This window comes from Chrysoperla carnea, chromosome 1 (genome assembly GCF_905475395.1).
Source record: "Chrysoperla carnea chromosome 1, inChrCarn1.1, whole genome shotgun sequence".
NCBI lineage: Eukaryota > Metazoa > Arthropoda > Insecta > Neuroptera > Chrysopidae > Chrysoperla > Chrysoperla carnea.
The window spans coordinates 106,838,292-106,858,715 of NC_058337.1; the positions used below are offsets into that span (position 1 = coordinate 106,838,292).

General features: G+C 27.7%; 1 protein-coding gene across 2 annotated transcripts in view; it reads right to left on the reverse strand.

Annotated features, from left to right (window-relative positions):
- LOC123300223 (homeotic protein Sex combs reduced-like) overlaps positions 1-20,424 on the reverse strand; it is an 89,605-nt gene that overhangs the window by 24,162 nt on the left and 45,019 nt on the right. The window contains exon 2 of one of the 2 annotated variants that reach the window (XM_044882754.1): positions 11,204-11,236. The exons of the other annotated variant lie outside the window; for it this stretch is intronic. Within the exon in view, the coding sequence (XP_044738689.1) occupies positions 11,204-11,236 (33 nt within the window). The remainder of the gene's footprint in view (positions 1-11,203; positions 11,237-20,424) is intronic. 2 annotated transcript variants of the gene reach the window in all.

Sequence of the window (20,424 nt, forward strand, 5' to 3'; positions counted from 1 at the left end):
AAAACTTTCGTGTTTAACTTTCATATATCTTGTTTTATCTCACATAACTCAAAAACCGTCTTGGAATGTAGAAGTTTTGGATTTAAGACTGGTGCAGCTTGAGAACCTTCCTCTTTGAATTTTTTTTGTATGTAATGATGTAAACATTTTTCTAAAATGAAGGAATCAAAATCACATTTTTTTACCAAATTCTTGAACATATTGTACAAGGCAAGCCACAAAATTTTTTTTTTGAAAATATAAATTTTGTTAAATCAACAAATTTTTGGTAGCTGTTTAATAATAATTCAAAAAATTAATTTCTCGAAAAGTCACAAATTATATAAATTTAATTTATGTTGAAATTATGTACGCATTTTAACAAAACGCATAAACATATTTACTAAAATTTACAATTAATCACTTTTGTTATTTTTGCTTAGAAAAAAATCGAAATTAAAATATCTATTAGATCCAAAAATTATTCTAATTTGTTTAAATTACTTTCAATTTTCAAGGATAAAATCTTGTTTTCAATGTTAATAAAATTACAAAAAAGATCTATTGTTCAATTCAGTTCTGTTTATGCAAATTTCAATGTTAATCCTATTTAGGTAATTATCCTTTGTATTCAAAGGATTTAGTTTTGTTTAACAGGATTCTATTTTGTTATAAAGAGTTTATCGTTTTTCACAGCAGGATTTTAATAGATTTATTTTTTGAAAAGAGTTAGTTTTGCATAATGATTGCAAAATTTTGGTAACATAATGAGTTTAAATTCTATTAAATCCTTTGAGGTGTTTTCATTCAATGAATTTTAGTATAAAATTCAATATACTTACTGGTATATTCCTTTCTTCCTAAAAAGAACGACAAGGACATTTAAGTGATTTAAACACAAACAATTGTTTTTATACCATCTATATATGAAATATATCATAGTATATTAAGTTTAGCCCCAAGTTTGTAACGCTTAAAAATATTGATGCTAAGAAAAAAATTTTGGTATAGGTGTTCATAGAATCACCTAATTAGTCCATTTCCGGTTGTCTGTCTGTCGTCTGTCATCACGATTACTAAAAAACGAAAAATGATATCATGATATGATATGAAAAATGGACAACAGAGGTCAAATGTGTCCGTAGGACCCATTTTGTAAACCGTTAGAGATAGAACAAAAGTTCAAATGTAAAAAATGTTTCTTATAAAAAATAAACAACTTTTGTTTGAAATATTTTTTCGTAACCATCACTGATTACCCATGAGAGCGCAAATTATGCGCAAATTGTATAGTATGTATTATATGATTATATCAGTTATATATGTGTGACATGTATGTATGTGTAATGTGACAGAGTAATCAACACGGTTTATACATGGTATTTTAACAATAAACTCGGTTAATGATTTGCTTTTACTTGTTTTATCTTAGATTTCGTTCGCCAGTGCATCAAAGTTAGCACACATTTCCAAGGTTATAGCAATTTATTGTATTTAATAAAGTTTACGACGAAAAGGAAATTTTTGTAATTCTGAAAGAAATTTCACCGTCAAAAATTCGGTGTTTTGAACTTAAATATTCTTTTTTTTAATATTCTTATTTGAATATCTCTCAATCCATAGTAGTTTCATAATCATTCTCATTGCTCAGAAACAATTTGCTGTAGAATGACGAAATTTTGAACATAAGCTTGGTCTGTTAGTTGGCTGTGTATCTACTTCTTTATACGTAAAGATGTCGAAAATTTATGATTTTCAGATACGAAAATTTACGATTTCATTATAAATATTCAGATTATTTTGTATTCGAAAAAGTGCTTGAATATTTTTCCATATTAAATTTCTAAAAATTATTATTATTATATTTCGATATCATTTGGACAAAATTTTTCCCTTTCCCACAAAACTTACCGAATACGTATTTGTACCCAATACGTAAGTACTTCAATTTATTTAAAAATAAAACATACCATAAGTTTTTTAAATACTTATTGTCAGATATATTATTATGAATGACATAAAATAAATTCCAACTCTTGCGTAGTTGTAATTTTTTACCACCATGAATTATAAAATATAGTTTGTTGTTTAAAAGTATTTTTAAGGTTTTAAAAGATTTATTAACTTCACTTTTTAAGGATGCAATGGAAGATTTATATTTTTTGAATATATATTCAACATTCATAATTTTAAAGACCGTATAAAACAGCGCCGTTCATATATCACATGTGTTATAAAATTAGCGCTGCTGATAGGATTCGCCTTTTGTCTGTTATGATACAGGTAAAATTTTCATTTTAACTCGCAGTTTTTTTAATTAGGTATAAAATGTAGTTCTTTTAATTCTAACTTAAGATAAGGCTAATATTGTGCTTCAGGACAGTCACCAAAACGTAAGTTTATAAGAATATTTTTGGCGAACGGATATAACTCGACGAAGTTATAAACGAAAAGTTAAAGTAAAATTTTGATATATTTACCTTAGTTTTCGATTCTAATAAATTACGCCTACTTCATCAAAAATATCATTCTCATATTAATTATAGTATTTACATTTTTTACTAAGGTGTACTGAATTATTAGCTGATTTTAATCACTCCATTTTTTTTAAATCTAGATTCGTGTTGGAGTTGCGCTGTCTAAATAGTGAATGTCTCAAGTGATTTGTTTTAAATAATCTATTTATTTAGTTATTTTCTTGCAAATATTTATATAAATTGTACCGAGCATAAGAATATATTTTAGTTAGGAGAAAGTCTTAGAACATCTTTTGTACTGCGACCAGTTCGATCAATATTACTTCCTTTGTTTCAAAGGTGCTCCGGAAACCTTATAAATTAAATTACCTTAAAGATATTCCTGAGCAACGCTTTCTTCTTGAGTGGAGTCAACTCCAAGTGATGGTATCGTTTCAGGGAGTGGTTTTCGCAATTACACACAATGTGTATTCCAGTTTCTTCCCCTTCATTACAAAATCTGCAATGATCGTCGTTTCCTGTAAGATTTTGTGCATATGTTTCATGAGTCTAACAATGACCATTAGCAGGTCAGTAAATATCCTCAAATGGATTCGTAGGTTACAAACACTTTGAAGACTTTTTCATGAAAAACCTTTCATAAGAAGCGAAAACTTAAAATTTTGAAATAACTGTCCTTTGGTCTAGCTTCGGCTTGGCTGGAGCCTTCGGCAGTGAAGCTCACTGCGCTCGCATATAGCTCTAATAAATACCTATTCACGATACATGCATAATAATAAATACTACCTCAATACTATGCAAATAGCTGTTAATAATTCTAGATGAATATGGTGGGAGCGCAAATAAATACATTTGAATAGTAAGATGTCATGTAATATATAATTTATACGCGTTTCCACCATTTATTTCGAGTGTATTAATTTTTTGGTGCGGCACCCTCAAAAACATTTGTAGTAGACCGAATTGTGAATCTTAGCAATCCTCGCATTCGTTTAAACACACACACAATTTTTATAAAAATCGGTCCATTCGTTTAGGAGCAGGTCAATTACTAACATCGCTGACGCGAGTTTCATAATTTTTGTTCACCCAAAAAGTGCTCAACGTACCAAAAAAAGTTTTTACTTCAAAAATTGTAAATAATTTAAAAAATTTACTTTCTAGGTGAAATACTTTTATTCACAAATATTCCCTACATACATTCGAAAACATTTTATGGTATTTCACCAAAAAACTCTTGACTACCACCAGTAAAGAAAACTACACACGTGGTATATTAAAATGTATGCGTATATATTTGTGAAACATATATACTTAGTCAGTATTTTGAATGTAGTTGCGTTACGTTGCCAGAAACTCATGTTCATGTCAATCAAATAGACATACACCATGTTGGTTGTGCATTTCTACAACTCTTGTTTACTGTTTGTATGTTGTGTGTGCTATGGCAGCCATATTCTTGCCATATCTTTTTCAAATCAAATATTTTTTTGTTAAGTATATCAGCAGAGAAACATATTATTATTTGTATATTTAATATTTTTATGTAAATATTATTACTAAATATTTATAATGGTTTTTTTTTAACTTTTTTTTTTTTTTATTAAAAAGGTATTCAAGGTTCATTGTTTTTAAATGATCTCAAGGAATATTCTACTCATATGAAATTATTGTTTGAAATTGTAAGTATGGTCGGCACATTTTTTCAAAACAGTTGTAGGAAAAAGAATAATTATGATTTTCAAAATTTTTTTTATAGTCGGTATATAAAGTCACTAAAAAGCTTTAACAATATTTTTAATATATGAGTATTTAAAAAAATTTAAAAACACTCAACGTTAAAAAAACAGGTTTAAAAAGCAAGAAATATTGGGGAATTATCTATCCTATTTACATAGAATGTCACTTAAGGTGGTTCTTTCCCTACAGTCTAGTATTAAATTATTGGCTTAACACCTAGTCTGTACATAGCTATACAATTACACTGTATACAATTGAGTTTTTTACTGCTTACTGTAGTGTACACTATTACAATCAAATACATTACAATTATATTCTTCATAATTCAATTCATATTCTTCCAAATATTAGTTTTTTGTCAGAATGATATCTTTCGTTCACTGGAAAAAATTACAAAGATTGTCATTTTCACATGGTTCTCTTATCCTACATGTGTTAAAAATGCCATTTGTAATTGTAATTTTCTCATGTTACTTTCGTTAAAATGTCTTTAAATTTTAAACAGCATGTCTATTAAACTTTTAATTACTTATATTAAAAATTTTGAAGATATCTTAAAATTGTGCTTAAATGATTAAACTACCTTGGAAAGCTAGAAACTTAAAAGAATAATAGAATTCAAAATAAGTACAAGAAACTTCATAAGAACATTGATTAAAAAACATTTGATTTTCGATATATAATGAAATAGGTATTCTCTTTAAAAACAGATAACACTTTGATTTTAACTAGAATACGGCGATGCTTTTCAAACTCAGTAATTTTTCACGTTTTTCGGTATAATACCCGTAGATTTATTTCCTTATTTTGAGCAGTACCTAGTAAGAACTTAACTGGTTTTTATGCAGAGGGGAAATCCACAGAGGGGAAACACCAATCAAAATGCAGCTTTTGCTTTCTTTCGAAGTTAAAAAGAACTTGTAACTAAAAATTATTTTAGTGCTGCGTACAGATTTTTTTTTAATGAATCAACGAACAAGATACTGTATTATAGGTATTATAGCATCAACTTATACTGAAAATTATTAGTTGTTCGTGTATATAGACTTTCCAATATTTTTCCGGCTTGTACTCTTTAAATTGATAACAAAAAAGAATATTCAACATAGACATGCTAATTTCATGTTTCATGAACTGTTATTTCTAAATACTTCACATAAATTTTATTAGTTTGTTCTTTTAGCACATTAAGTGTAAATAGAATAGGATAGAACTACTAAAGTATTAAAATACATTACTTTTCCACCAGTTGCGGATTTACCAGCAGGCTGAGTAGGCTGGAGCCTAGGGCGGCAAATTTTAAGGGGCGGCAAATTTAGTTCATAAATTTTTTATTTCGATTGACAAAATTTAGAAAAAATTATAATACACACACAAAATACGAATTTCAAAAATTATAGAGGAATTAAAATATTCAACAAAAACCGAAATATAGTCCTATATACAGTGCTAAATAATAAATATCTCAAAATCTCTGCATAAACAATTGCTAAACGCTTTTGATTATAATGTAATGATTTGATGAATTTTTAGAATATCGCAATAGCGATTCCATATTATAGTCGAAATTTAGTTATTTTTACATATTTTCTTCACTGATAATTACTATAATTTTTTTTTTCTCCGTGTACCTAATAATTATGAGATCTCCTTACACAATTCAATCTTGATACAAATATCGATGGTCTAATCATGATTGCTGCAGCAAGTTTGCAAATTGTCAAATTCTATTCCAGAAAGTTATTTCTTTATGCGCAAAAAAAATACTGACTAATTTTTATTAAATAAAAAAACTAGTTCGATATCTTATAGAGATTCAGAATAAGTATAGTCTTTTTGTTTAATTCAATCGAATAACTGATATTTGAACGATTGCAACATGACAATAAAAAATTGCCTCTACTAAATATGAAGTTAGACAATTTGTGGATTAGAAAATGGATACATTTTATCAGTTAATTATTTTATTTGTAGTAAGAAAAGGTTTGGAAAATCCAAATGATCATGCCTTAAGGGCTTATGTCGTACACGAATTATTTAAATTGAATGTTTACATTTGTTAACTTTTTCACAAAGCCAACTTTTTTTTTAGAAAATACAAATAATTTTTATGAGCTCAGCGATTATTTTTCTTTTTGATAAGTTGCTTTTTTAAATAATATACATGTACATCGTATTTGTTAGACACGGTTTAATGTGAGAAAACATCGGATTTAGATTTTTAGGCAAGAGTCGACCTCCGATCGACTTTAAGTCAAGAAAAGCTAAACGCTTTAGCTCTCTTGTGCATCGAGTCAGAGCTAACAAACAAGATTTCGTACGACGATATAATAAATGATTTTGCGAATTCAAAGTGTCGCAAAACAGTATTGTAATGCTTTTATAATTTTGATTTGAATTATAATACTAACAAATAAATAAGAAAGGATATATTTATTGTGTTGTTTTGTAACTGTAAGTGTAATAATAAATATTTATCAACGTTCGCCAAATCTAGATTTTTTGTGTAAGCTTTATTCCTATTACGTAAGTATTGTATAGTTTTAACACATACCTTAACTTACTTTAAAATTGGTACATGTTTGAGATATTTTTTGCATAAAATATTGTTTTTTGATAATTCTTTGCTGTAAAAATAATCAAGGATCTAACACGGTACCATAGTTTTCGATGATACTAACCATACGGTAAAAGTTGATGTAATGAGGATAATGGAGCACAAATCATAAAGTTGCAATTTTATTGATAGATAATTGATATGATTGTGAACTAAGATATCAAAATTTAGAGGCGGCAAAAATTGAATAGCCTACGGGCGGCAAATCTCTAAATCCGCCACTGTTTTCCACTTATACTTAGTTTAAATAGTGTACACTTATTGTATAAAAAGAACGAGCTAGATAAAGCATTTCATATATTTTTCATTGATTAAATATAAGAATATAATATTTTTTGTATAAAATAGAAAATATTATTCTATAAAAATAGAAAATATTATTCTATAAAAATAGAATTAAATATATAAAAAATTAAAATAAAATAATAAATAAAAAAAATAATATTATTATATAAAAATATGTAAATTTTATTGCGTGTTTTACAACATAATTTTTATTCCACTCCTCTTTGTGTGTGCAACGCAGTCTGACTCTTTACTTTTGTCATATTACTAAAAACACGCAATCTATGCTGACACCCAATATTTATATTTACTTAAATACACATGGCTTATATATGAGTGAGATAGAGTACTCAGTCTAGGACCAGGGATAGAATTTGATGATTTTCTTTTTATCCGAGTTAGACGATATTTCTATTTATTATTTCGTGGTCCGACATCTTAAAACTGCAATTTTCATTGTTTTGTTGAATGGCGATTAAAATAATTTTAGAATTGCAAATTTAATTACTTTCTATTTGGAATATCGTTCTTAATGACCATTTAACAAGTTTAAGATTTTTTAGGCCCCCTGAAAGAGAAGCCTGGCTACAAAAGTTTTGAGGAGGGAAAAAATTTGTAGGCTTTAACTTGATAGCCTCTCAAATTTCGTGCCGTTCTAAAATGGCTGTCAAATACTAATCGCGACCCTAGACTATTATTTTAAACTATTTTTATCCTTGTTTATTATTTGTATTAAATTTTTATAATATGTGATTTATATCAATCTTAATTTCATTTAAATGATGGACATGGCCATTTTTCATATTTAAAAAATTTAATAATTAATGTATTTAAAAAAAATATATATGTTATCTTTGTTAGGTATTTATGATTTTTTATAGAAGTGTCTCATTTGTTTTAAATGGAAGAAAAAAAAAGTTGTTGGGAAAATATAAAATTAAATAGTTGTATGTCAAGTTAACAAATTAATTTTTCGAGCTATTTAACGGGTTTTAAAACTGTAAGAGAATTTTGAAAGTCATTTACCTAGGGAATTCTTTAGAAAAATATAATGTGAAAACACATTACCTCAAGTAATACCTTTTTCTTGACTAAAAAAAATTTAGTTTATAAATACAGTAATCTAATTTAAAAAATATTTGGAAAAAGATAATAGCTTAATGAAGAGCTTCTAGATAACCTCTGAAATCCATTAGATTTTTGAAACTTTTTACAACTTTACTTCAACGGTATGTACCATTTCGAATAAACTAGCCTTTAAATAATAAAAGCGGTCAATCGATGAATCTTTTTGGGAGCTACGAGATGTGACATCACAAGCAGATTGGTATTTGAAACTTAAACATTTTTCTTATTATGTTGGAGGTCTAGAAAGTAGTTCTTTTGATTTTAAACTTTTGATTCATCATTGTGTAGTAACATGAAATTTTTTTATCAAAAAAATTACGCCAGTTATTGCTGTGAAAAAAACTAGAAATAAATTATCGAAATTCGTACGATATTTAGCTGGTATTATCGCATTGAGTTTTAAATATCTACCTAAATTCACTGATATGTAAGGTTTTATTTTTGTTAGAGAGGTAAAGAGAGGGTATTAAATACATCAGAAAAGGAAATAGACAGACAGTTATAAATGGATAGAAAAATTATCGAAGCATTTCTTATTCGATTCCAAATTCTAAACAAACAGTTAACAACAGTTTTTAACAGGAATCCCCCTTCTTATGTATTATGTGGTGTATTGTTATACAATACAGTTTTTACTAACTCAACTGCACAATCGATACAGTCAATACGATATTATATCGTTTTCTAAGTATATTATAATATTTCTATATTGCACTTTTCGATATGTGTGTTTTCGACAGTATTTCAATTCAAACCATAGTTTAATTACTCTAGATTTTTTACCGCGATGAAAAAAAACTATTTTCGAAATATTCGAAAAAAAAATTCGAATTTATTTGTTTGAAATTTGCTTTTTAAAAAAAAAAGCTCTAGAAAAACTATTAACCCCTCTAGACAACTATTTCTCTAGAAAATGGTAGTAAAAGCAACATTAGGTATCGACTGAAGACAAAAAAAGTGCAAAAACCATACGTCCGATCCAAACTACAGGGCTGTAAAATGGTGAGAAATCAAGGTGACCCGTTTCCTCATAGCTGCGTTGTAGCAAGCTAAAAAGAATAATAGTTTTATCTAAAATGAGAGCAAATTTCCTTTTAAGATTTCAACAAAATCGTTTTCTATTTATTCGACTACGCATTTCTGAGAACTATCTTCACTAATAAATTCGTTCTATGCTAGAACTTATAATTGAAAAATGGTTGGGCTGTAAGTGGCAAAACGGCTGAGAAATACACTTAATTCGGAAAGGACACAATTTTAAGAAGTATGAATTTTGCCAAAACATTTTCTAGAAGACCCACTCCACTCTCTTTGACGCACAAGCCAGAAAACTTCGGGTTTATAATACGGTGTGGAAATTGATCGCTGAAAAGAGTATCTTCTATAAAAAAGTTTTCTTTCCGTGAATATGAAATCCATAAACTTTGGCGGTCCAAAATCAAAGTCGAGTCCTAAGGGTTTCAAGTTTTAGTAATTGAGGCAAATATAATAAAAATTTAAATTTCCTTTCTCAAAAATCAAAATTTTTAAGGTCAGACTAATCAAGTTCTGCGAAAGTTGAAAGTTTTATTGAATTAAGTTTATAAAATATTTAATTAATGTTTTTTAAATAAAAAACAATTAATTAAATTTGACATATACATCGAAATTAATTAGAAATAAATAAATAATTTAAAATAACATTCCCTCATATACCCTACAATATTATAAACACATAATAAAAAATCCCTTCGAGAATTATCACTTTATTTCTACAGTGAATATGTGGTTGATTTTATCCTATATATATGCTTGATATAAGTAAGTGAATAAGGGTGGATTTTAAAACACACATAGAAACACCACACAAAAATCAAATATGGGGGATGTTTTTATTCAAATCCTTTATGTAAATTATTTATCCTATTTACCCTACTTATGAAATTGTTGAAGTATTATTGGTATAAGATTTATTTTATTATCGAAGAATATATGTTAAGTGGTTAATACACTCGTGGACAAAACAATCAGGTCAATTATTGATACTGAAGATAAACTAATTAACGAGATTATAGTCGTAAAGAAAATGTACATATTTTAAAATTATTTGCAACCAGAAAAACTGGCTGTTGGCTTAATAAGATATTGGAGCTCTTGAAGGTTAGTGTAGTTATTGCAGGTACGACTTGATAAAAAAATTTGAAATAATTCTTTCTTAAAAACACACCGCATATCAGCAGTACTTTCAACATGGTCTTAGTCTTGTGAGTCCTACTTAAGGACGTTCCTCTCTAAGTGGATGAAATTATTGAGGAAACTTGAGAAACTTGACAAATATAAGAGTCAAATTATTTGATATTGGTTTTGGAAATATCAATGCCTAAAGATTTATGGGAAATCATTTTTAGAAGGAATAACACACAAATGTCACTCATTTCATCTCTTTAAATGTATTTTATGGAAAAACGAATTCCGCTTATTGAAATTTTCTTTATAGGTGAATATTTGTCATGTGATTAACAAGTGAATATTAGTTTTCCAAATTTATCCTAAGGAAGTTACCCTTGTGGCATAATAAAACTTCCCTTTAAATCAGGTTAGGATTTTTATGATAAAAATGCCAGATTTAACAGCTTAAATCTATAAATTTAGCGCCGTATTATAAATTAGCCTGCTTATAAAGAACATGAGAATACATATCACTATTTACAGATTCTAAGAAAATGTGATTTTTTTGTCTTTCTCGAAGACGTTTCTTAATATAATACGCTGGGCTTAGGATTATTAGAAAAATTTCACTATTATTTACGAATCATGAAGAGTGCGTTAGAAAATGTTACAAAGAATTTCAGTTGTGACTTGCTCGAGTTTGCCTTATAAACAAAAAAATGCTGTGATTAAACTAAATGAAATTGTTGAATGTCTCATTAAGTCCTTTCATAATTTTCTGAGACTCTTAAAAATGTTTAAGGCAGCTTTGCAATTATTATGTACTTACTATCATCCGAGGATTTCTCGTTTGCACCTTTAGCTGTAAAAAATGAAAAATAGCCATGTTTAACCTAGATTGACTGTTTAAAAACCTACAATTAAATAAAATGGCCATATTTAATTGACCATAAAAAAAAAAAAAAAAAAAAAAAAAAAAAACACAATAATAAAATTCTGAAAAATTCCTCAAAGAAATGAACTAAATCAAGTTCTTACATTCTGTACCAAAAATTATTTCCTTGGATACGGTTTTCGTTTTTTAAATTACAATATTTGGTGGTCTTTTTTGTCTTATAATTGCCCGTGATGTACGTAACTACACAACTATAGGCTACCTCCAAGTTCTTTGCAGCTCACTGTAGTATAACTACTACTAATGAACATAGTACAAATAAGCAATGCACATATATACTGGGATGTATACACCCCGCCATTAAAAATAATTTCTTTATATGTGGTTGCTTTGCTGATCCAATTGCTTTGCTGAGAATAAGTTTTCACTTTGAATACACTTAGTTTTACCTGAATATACTTAGTTTTTCATCAGTAAGGAATATCTTTCATTGCACTTAAACGTAAAATTTCCATTAACTTCCTCGGTTTTTAGTGTTCATTACAATGCAACATATGCTTTTTTTTTGAAAGAAAGAAGCAAAGAGCGGTTTTAAAATTATTGTTAATCATTTAATCATCATTATGATTTTATTAGATCTTGAAGTTGATCATGATTAGTGATATATTAATCGCAAGTCTTCAACGTCTTATTCTAAATATGGCAGCTTTCTCGGTATCCAATTGCTTTATACTGCCTGTCTATTTAGAAATTTACGGTTGTATAAAATTTTCAACTTGTTGATAAATGTGCGTTTTATAACCAGCATTAAAACATTCAACCTACCACGTTAAGTGAATTGAGAAGTAAATATCCAATATCTCAGTGGATGATACTCTCTCTGCAACTTACTTAATATTTAAAATAAAGAATCTATATTATATTATGGTATTCCGTTTTGTAAAAATTGTTCAATTTTTTTTTTGTAAGTATTTTTTATTTTTTTATAATACATTTGCAAAACTTGAAGTTTGCATTTGAATGATTGATGATTTATATCGCAATGTCAGCCCCTTGTCTGCTATACATATACATTCTCTTCTCTACTCTACTATGTTGATTCGTATATGTCAGTAATGGTAAAACTCTTTTCTTGTACAAGTAAAGTAATGGATCTGGAATCAGGCGTAGAATTTGTCAAATCATAACTGCTGGAAATTTTAACTTTTTCCTATACGAAAATTTTCTTAGCCGAGATTTCTATCTCTACAGTCTAGCCCGAAAAATTGGTCGAAATTCTATCCTAGATGACATAATAATCAATTTTTAGAAAATCTTCAAAAAAACATTCATAGCTCATTCCGATAATTCTCATCCACGTTTACTTTCAAAATTAATGATTTAACGATTATTTTATTTTTGCTACCCAAATTTCTTCTTGACGCCGTTCGTACTATCGATACAAGACCAAACTGATCAATTCAGAATCTTCAGAATTTTAACATATTTTAGGGCGGTATATGCAATTTTTCAAGTACTTTCAGTTTTGTATGGACATAAATTGCGCTCAGATTTAAGAAAAACAAATTTTCATCGTTATATTTTGAAGTAAACAAGATTGAAAATTATCGGAGTAAGCTAGAAATATTTTTTGGACAGATTCCAACAATTGATGTGAATAGCGTTCAGACTAGAATCCTGACCCAATTTTCAGCCTAGAGACTTTTTTTACGAGGTCCTGAAATATTGTTTTTTTATTTAACTGTCTATTGATCAATTTTAATCCTGACTATGCAAATTTTCGTAGGGAAAACAGTAAGGAACAACTTGAGCCACATCCTGTTAAATTTCCAACCATTATGAAATTACTATCAAATATTCTGCTTGACCCTTGATCTATAAGTAAGTGCACCAAACACAATACAGTGCTGCACAGAATGAGTCTCTTCTGTCTACAACTGAGTTCACAACTGTTACAATAAAATATTTTCTGTTATTATTATTATTAAGGATATTTTGTTTGTCTACCGTCTTTTGTAACCACACATTTTTATAAGTAGTAGTGTCTTTATCGGGGCCAGTCAACTATCATCTCATCATCTATATGCCTGAATGTCTACGTTATTGAAATCGAAATGTTGAAAATGCCATCCAGTACATCCGTTCGATGTCCTCTCTGTACGGTTAAAGTCCGTAGAGCTTTAAATTTTATTCAAGAATTCTTAATTGTTAATTTGAAATGGACGAAATATTGTGAAAATTACGAAGACGAAATTGGTTAGCCATTATAAACCTATGACTTAAGCAATCATCCGGATAAAATTAGCTTTCAATTAAAAAATCACATTGAAAATGGTCAAACTGTTAAGAAAATACGATTAACAACCCATAATTTGATGGATGACACAAAAATGTGTCGAAATAAAAACCAGCCAATATGTGTTAAAAATTTGATGAAGTTTTTGCCATACCTTGGGCACTTTTGCTCTTGTTTCTAAATTCACCAAAAACATTAAATTGATTTCGCATTTTTTAGGTTTGCCGCAACAGGCTTTTTAATTAATAGCAAAATTAGAAAATAGGGTAGATTCGAAGGCGATTTAGTTAGGATCGTCGTGTGACACGACGTATTGTCGTTCTCAGCTGCTTGCCTCGGGACTTTTTGAAACAATCAAAGACATAGGCAAATGCTTCAATTTCCTAACCTCTATTTTCTGCCAAGAGTTAAATGCGCTAAATGATACTATAGTGCTAATGTCCGTGATAAAATAAGGAGAAATAGAATTATGGAACAACACTTTATTTTCATTCGCGCATACGGGATTAGTTCTCTTTGAAAAAATAATTGTTTAATTGTTTAGCGAGTGTGTAAAATTTACTTGTCGCACTAAAATCATGTGAAATTAGCTTTCTTTTGCTCAAGTTTGACTAGAATTATAAAATGTAAACTACAATTCGGATTTTGATAGTAACATAAATATCTGTACAGATAATAATAATAATTTAATAAAGAATATTTATTCTTATCATACATACAACAATTTTATTGTAAAATGTAATAATTCCTTATTGGTTGTAAATACTGTTGTCTGTAATGTAATGTACATCACAATTTAAAGATTACATTATAAAAACGTTCTTATAAATAAAATGGAAGACTTCACTATTAATACTGAAAACTGAATGAATAATTGATTTAATAGAATTTTATGATTCTATTTCTATGTTGTAAAAGGATAGGTAAAAATGTATTATTTTCAGTATGATTTAGAAATATAATTCTAATTAAGTCGAATCATTTAAAAAAAAAATTAAAAGTAAGTTTTATTCAATTTTTATAATTGCAAGCAATATTTTGAGAAAATTTTCTAGGGAATTTCAAATACACAGGGTCTTAAATAAGAATGGTAGGTGTTTTATAAAATTTGAATAAAAAAACATTTTATTTTTATTTATTTTGAGAAAATTTTTCAAGGGAATTTCAAATACACAGGGTCTTCCATAAGAATGGTAGGTGCTTTTTAAAATAAAAAGACACAACAACGTGTCAAATTAAACAGTGCTTTTTTTGAATAATAGAACTGATAAATTAACATAATGAGAAAAATTGGACTAATTTGGCTAATTTCTTATAATTTTTGTGTGTATTGAGCTATTTTGTATGGATTTATCTGAAAATTGAACATAATGTGAATAATTTTTAAACAAATGCCTAAAAATCAACATTAAACGTAAAATTGTTCTTATAGAAGTGGGTAGGCTTGCTTGGACAAATTCATTGCAGATATAATATGAAGTCGAAGCCTATTTTAATTATTGTGATTTCTATGGCAATGGAACGTGATCCTATAACATCCCAATATAAAATTTTTAATTTCCTGTGTACTCTCTATAGATTGAAAAACTTAAATAGAAAATTAAATATCGATCCATATAAGTTTCACAGTCGCAAAAAGAATCGTATTTCCTCTAACTGGAAATCGAGACAGTTTAAAAACAGTTACATAATAATAAAATAATATAACAAAAAAACATAATACAATCAAAACTAAAATAAAAAACAACAAAAAACGATATAAAATAAAAAATACATTAATCAATTATTTTGATGACAGATAAACTATTAAGAATTTTTATTTTCAATTTCAGTTTGTTTGTTTGTTGTATGGAGTTCGTCGCGTCTGTTCACTGTAGAACAACTACGGTCAAAATCGGTTATAACGACACGAAATAGAAAGGTTCCGAACGAATCCATGTAAGCATACTGTGGTTATACTATGCGTTTTTTAAATGATAAAATTACACCTATATGAATGTATATAGACTTATAGAGTATAACAACAGCGGATATAATGACATAACGGCTATAGCAACCAATATTCATTGGAATTTTAAGCTGATATTTCGACTACAACGACTAACGCATGTACAAACATACCTTTTTAGCATGAGCCAATTGGTTATTGAGAGCAATTTTCATTGAAATTAGTTAGTTATATAACCAATATGTGTACATATGCACATACTATCACTTTAATATAAAAATTATCGTATAATTTAACGACTATCGTTTACAAGGACAATAACTGTTGGTTCCTTGAATATCGTTTAAACCAATTTCGACTGTATATAAATTATATAAAAGTATAACCCAAACGCTGATAAAAAATTACACAAAAGTACCAATAAGTACACGGAATATAACTTAAATATAGTAAAGTATACCATATACATATGTGATTATATACAAATCATGTAAGTGTAGTGACAAGTGAAAATTAATAGGCTTGATGATATACGAAAACTGTAGCTTTAACTAAAGCTTTCAGATTTTGTTAGTCTCAAAGAAGGATAATACGATAAATTTAATTTGACTAAGTCTCAAACATTTTAAATTCATCAGATCTTTTCGGACATTTTTAAAAATCCCATGCGAGTAAAAGTTGTGTTTTGAGAAATCAGTGTTAACTTGATGACATGAAGAGGCTATTATTATATTCCGTGTGAGTGTACATATATTGTACCTGATCTAATCTTTTTTCGGCTACGGTAGTCCTACTACTATTGACTATACGTAAATGGGAATTCTATTTATAAGTAATATAAACCAAATTATACAATACTCCAATTCAAGTTATTTCAACAACTATACTACTTTATAAACACACAAGAGAAATATAAGTGAATTCACTCTCTTTTACTAAATGATATCAAATCTTCCATTCGAATTATGTTCCCTCTCACCTCTCACTCTCATTCCAAAATCCTTTTCATGAAATCCATTCATATCATTTGTATGTATATGTATAATATGCAGATAGGGTGTTTCAGAAATATTTAGAATACTGGAGGAACTATTTAACTTTTAATCAATAAACAATATCTGATAACATTTAACGACTTCTGTTTTGTTGTAAAATTAATTTTTTGTGCATATTAAAATTATGATCCGTAGATATATTTCCAAGAACGGTACATTTTTCAAAGCAACTAAATAACTCTATGTTCGTAAATAATGGTGGAAAGATCGACAAAATTTTCTACAAATACTTTCTCTGAAATTTTCTTAGAAGTTTACTCTCGTGATTTTGATTGCATTCATGAGCAAACAAATTTTGCTTGGATTTAATACTGTGTTCCATTCATATCCGATACAAAATTGTTTCTGTATCGAATTAGGTCGAACAAACAAATCTGGAGTAATCTAGTAATCATCAACTTCTGATCATCGCGAGATTTAAATCCATCTTTCAAATGAGGAATGACGTAGCAAACAATCACAAATTTTGATCGTGTTATCTTATGATCATCGTAGAAATTAAACTCCGATTTGAAATACAAAGCTGAGAATTACGACTAAACTATCGCGAATTCGCTAGGAAGTTACTAAACAATTCTTGTGTATTTGACTACATAGAATTCATTTTTGTTCAAGTATTTAAGATTTTTCGAGATTTTCTATAACACCCTGTATATATTTATACTAACACAAAACATATATACATATATATACATATTTGACAGACAAGCAATCATTAATAACAATTAGCATAGTACTTTGTGGTATATTTTTGTTTGTATTTGTGTCTGTGTCTGTCAATGTTTTGAGGCTGTCTGTCAGTCTGTACATATATACATACTTACATACGTATTTACGAACACATACGTACACTTCAATATCAAATATGTGTGTATACAAATAAATTACCTCGAATAAAATATAATAAATGTAGTTCTGATATCGTTTGTATTCTAAAAAGGTGGCTGATTGAAAAATAATAAAAGGAATAGAACATTTGATATTTACTTTATATAATATCAGATTGATTATTGTCTAGCCACAATCAGGAGCTGGTGGTGTTGATTTTATACGACAAAGAAATGATTCACCATCGAATAGCTACTAACTGACTTAAAATGACAATTAATTTTTTCCGATTGGGTTTATAACTTATTCGATATACCTTGTAATCGAATAATTTGATGGAATTTTTCTTCAATTCAGGTAGAAATTTTGAACATAATAACATAATAAAATTGAACATAAATATTTCAAAATATCATGAAATCTACGAAACACAAATTTGATAGAAGTGATAGGATGCAATATGGTAAATAAATTTGTCAGTACAGAATGAACTGCCATTTAAAAAGTGACCGAAGAGTGATAAATGGCGCTTTATACTCTTTCATGCAGAAATATATATTATCTTTTCACAGGTCAAATAGCCAAAAGCCATTACTTGCGCTATATTTGGTGGAACATTATTCAAATAAAAACAACTTCAGAGACGAAAAATGAACAATTGACGTTGTTTTTTTGCCTACTTGAGTATGAAAAGCTTTTACTTAGCTTCAAGTCAACTCAATAGTATGGTAAATTGTTACCTACCTGCACTTGTTGTACAATATAAAATCATGCAACAATATATATTTTTATCTTCTAATATATTTTCATTTTCTAACACAAAATAATTAGCGATTTTATTGTATCTTACATCACTATGCTCTTAAAAATAATAAAGTTTCTTTTAAAAGCAAAAACAAATCATTTGCAAATGCAAAAATTAAAGTTTCTAAAAAAAAAAATTGTTACAAATGCAAAAATCATTATTTGATAATAGAAATAATTGAGGTAAATGGATTTAAACATCACTGATTTAAACTTTTTAAACACAAAACAAGGCACAATGATGAATTACTATTGTATGGGAGAGTGTTGTACCCTAATGAAAATTTACATTCTGTCTTTTAAGCCTATTTAAAAAAAATTTGCAATGGAAATAGTTTTCTTTCGACTAATTTTTTACTTGTCAAACATCTTTTTCTCCATTTTTCTCGATAATAAAAGACATTTAAACAAACATTTCTTTCGTTTTCTTCTGATAAAATAAATCTTTGCTTCGTGTAATTGGTGTTTTGAGTTAGCAGAAACTAAAGGATGGTCGTAGGTATCTCATTGTCACAAAAAATGCACGGATTACATATAGAAATATATGTAGCCCGTGAATTTTTTTGACATTGAGTATACATTGTTATCAAGGTACAATAAATTACCTTTCGTATGTATAATGAACAAAGTAAAATATTACATTATGTATTGAACTGTAATCATCATTTTATAAAGAGATTGATAATAATCATATTATATTAATGGATAAAACGTGGGAGTATTGAGGTCTTGTTATTATTATGATTATTATGAACGATATAATTAAACTTTATTATTATATTAATAATAATATGAAACTGAACTGTTATTTAAAATTATTATTATCATGTGAAATTTACTATGCTTTTAATTTTATTTGCTTATTAAAAATCAAAGCTTTTATATCTGTGTGTGTTCCTTGTGGACATATTATAAATGTAGATAAAATCAAAAGTTATAAATTATTGAGGTAGGAAAATTTTATTGTCTTGAAAAATTAACAATAAAATGCTTGAAGAAAGTAAATATACTTTTAAATACTTAGAAAATGATGTGTGTTTAAAACTTCTCAAAAAAATTAGCGTTATAAGGTTATCATTTCAAAATATTGCAAATGAATTTGATTATATTATATTTATACTTTGAAATTTAGTTTTGGAAATATTTACTCTTGAAACTGGACAGGAATTTTTTTTAAATTAATAATTCCATTATTTTTTAGTAATTGATAATAAATAGTTATATTTTTGAATAACAAAAAAGACTTGTTATTGGCTGTGACGTATTTACACTCGTTGAGGCTGTGAGCTCGGAATCTCGCTAAATTCACATTTTTTGGCTTGTTTCTATGGAAAATTACATTATATTATGAAAGCATTATGCGGTGGCGTTACTTAAGTGATGTGTTGACGTCATTGTCGTATGAATTTATAGTTTATCTGAAAAGTGGTTTTCAGCCCTGTTTGATATGAAAATATTTACTATCGATTAAGAATCTTGCTTTGAGTGTTAAGAAAAAATTGATTTACTTCTTTACTACCTTGCAATCTTATTGGAGGATCAAAAGCTACTAATTACATTACCTATAAAACTGAATATTTGAATCCATTCTAGTAGATATTATAAATATTTCAATGAATTTTATTATTATTATTTCTGGTATATGTTTCAATGTTTCATATTACGAATTCTTTTCTACCACTCTTGACTATTATATCCATCGTGCTGTTTTTAAATATTGACAGCACAATAATAAATTATATTTTTATATGTATGTATATATGTACGTACGAATGTATGTTTGTATGTATGTATATACAGTCAAAAATATTTTTCTTTTGTTTTCTGTTACTATGTTACTATATTCAATTCACTCACTGCTCACTAATAGAACAACAACAATCAAAGAACAAACGAAATCACAAAAAAAAAAAGAATACAACTCAAATAAAACAAAAAATGTATAAATGGTAAGCGATGAAAATATACAAAAATGTCTGGGCATGGTTTTGTAATTTCATAAATGCGAGAGGAAAAGTAGTTATGAATGCGAGAGAAAAAGTGTGTTATTGAAACATGTTAGATAAAAAACTAAGACATAGAAGCAAACCGAGACCTACAATGACTGTAAGACCGAGACGTAGAAGTTTGGCTTGAAGATAAGAACAGAAAATGAAAGGAAAACATAATAATTGTAGATAGAAAAATTACAAAATTTCAATATAACTAGTTGAATTAATTTTTA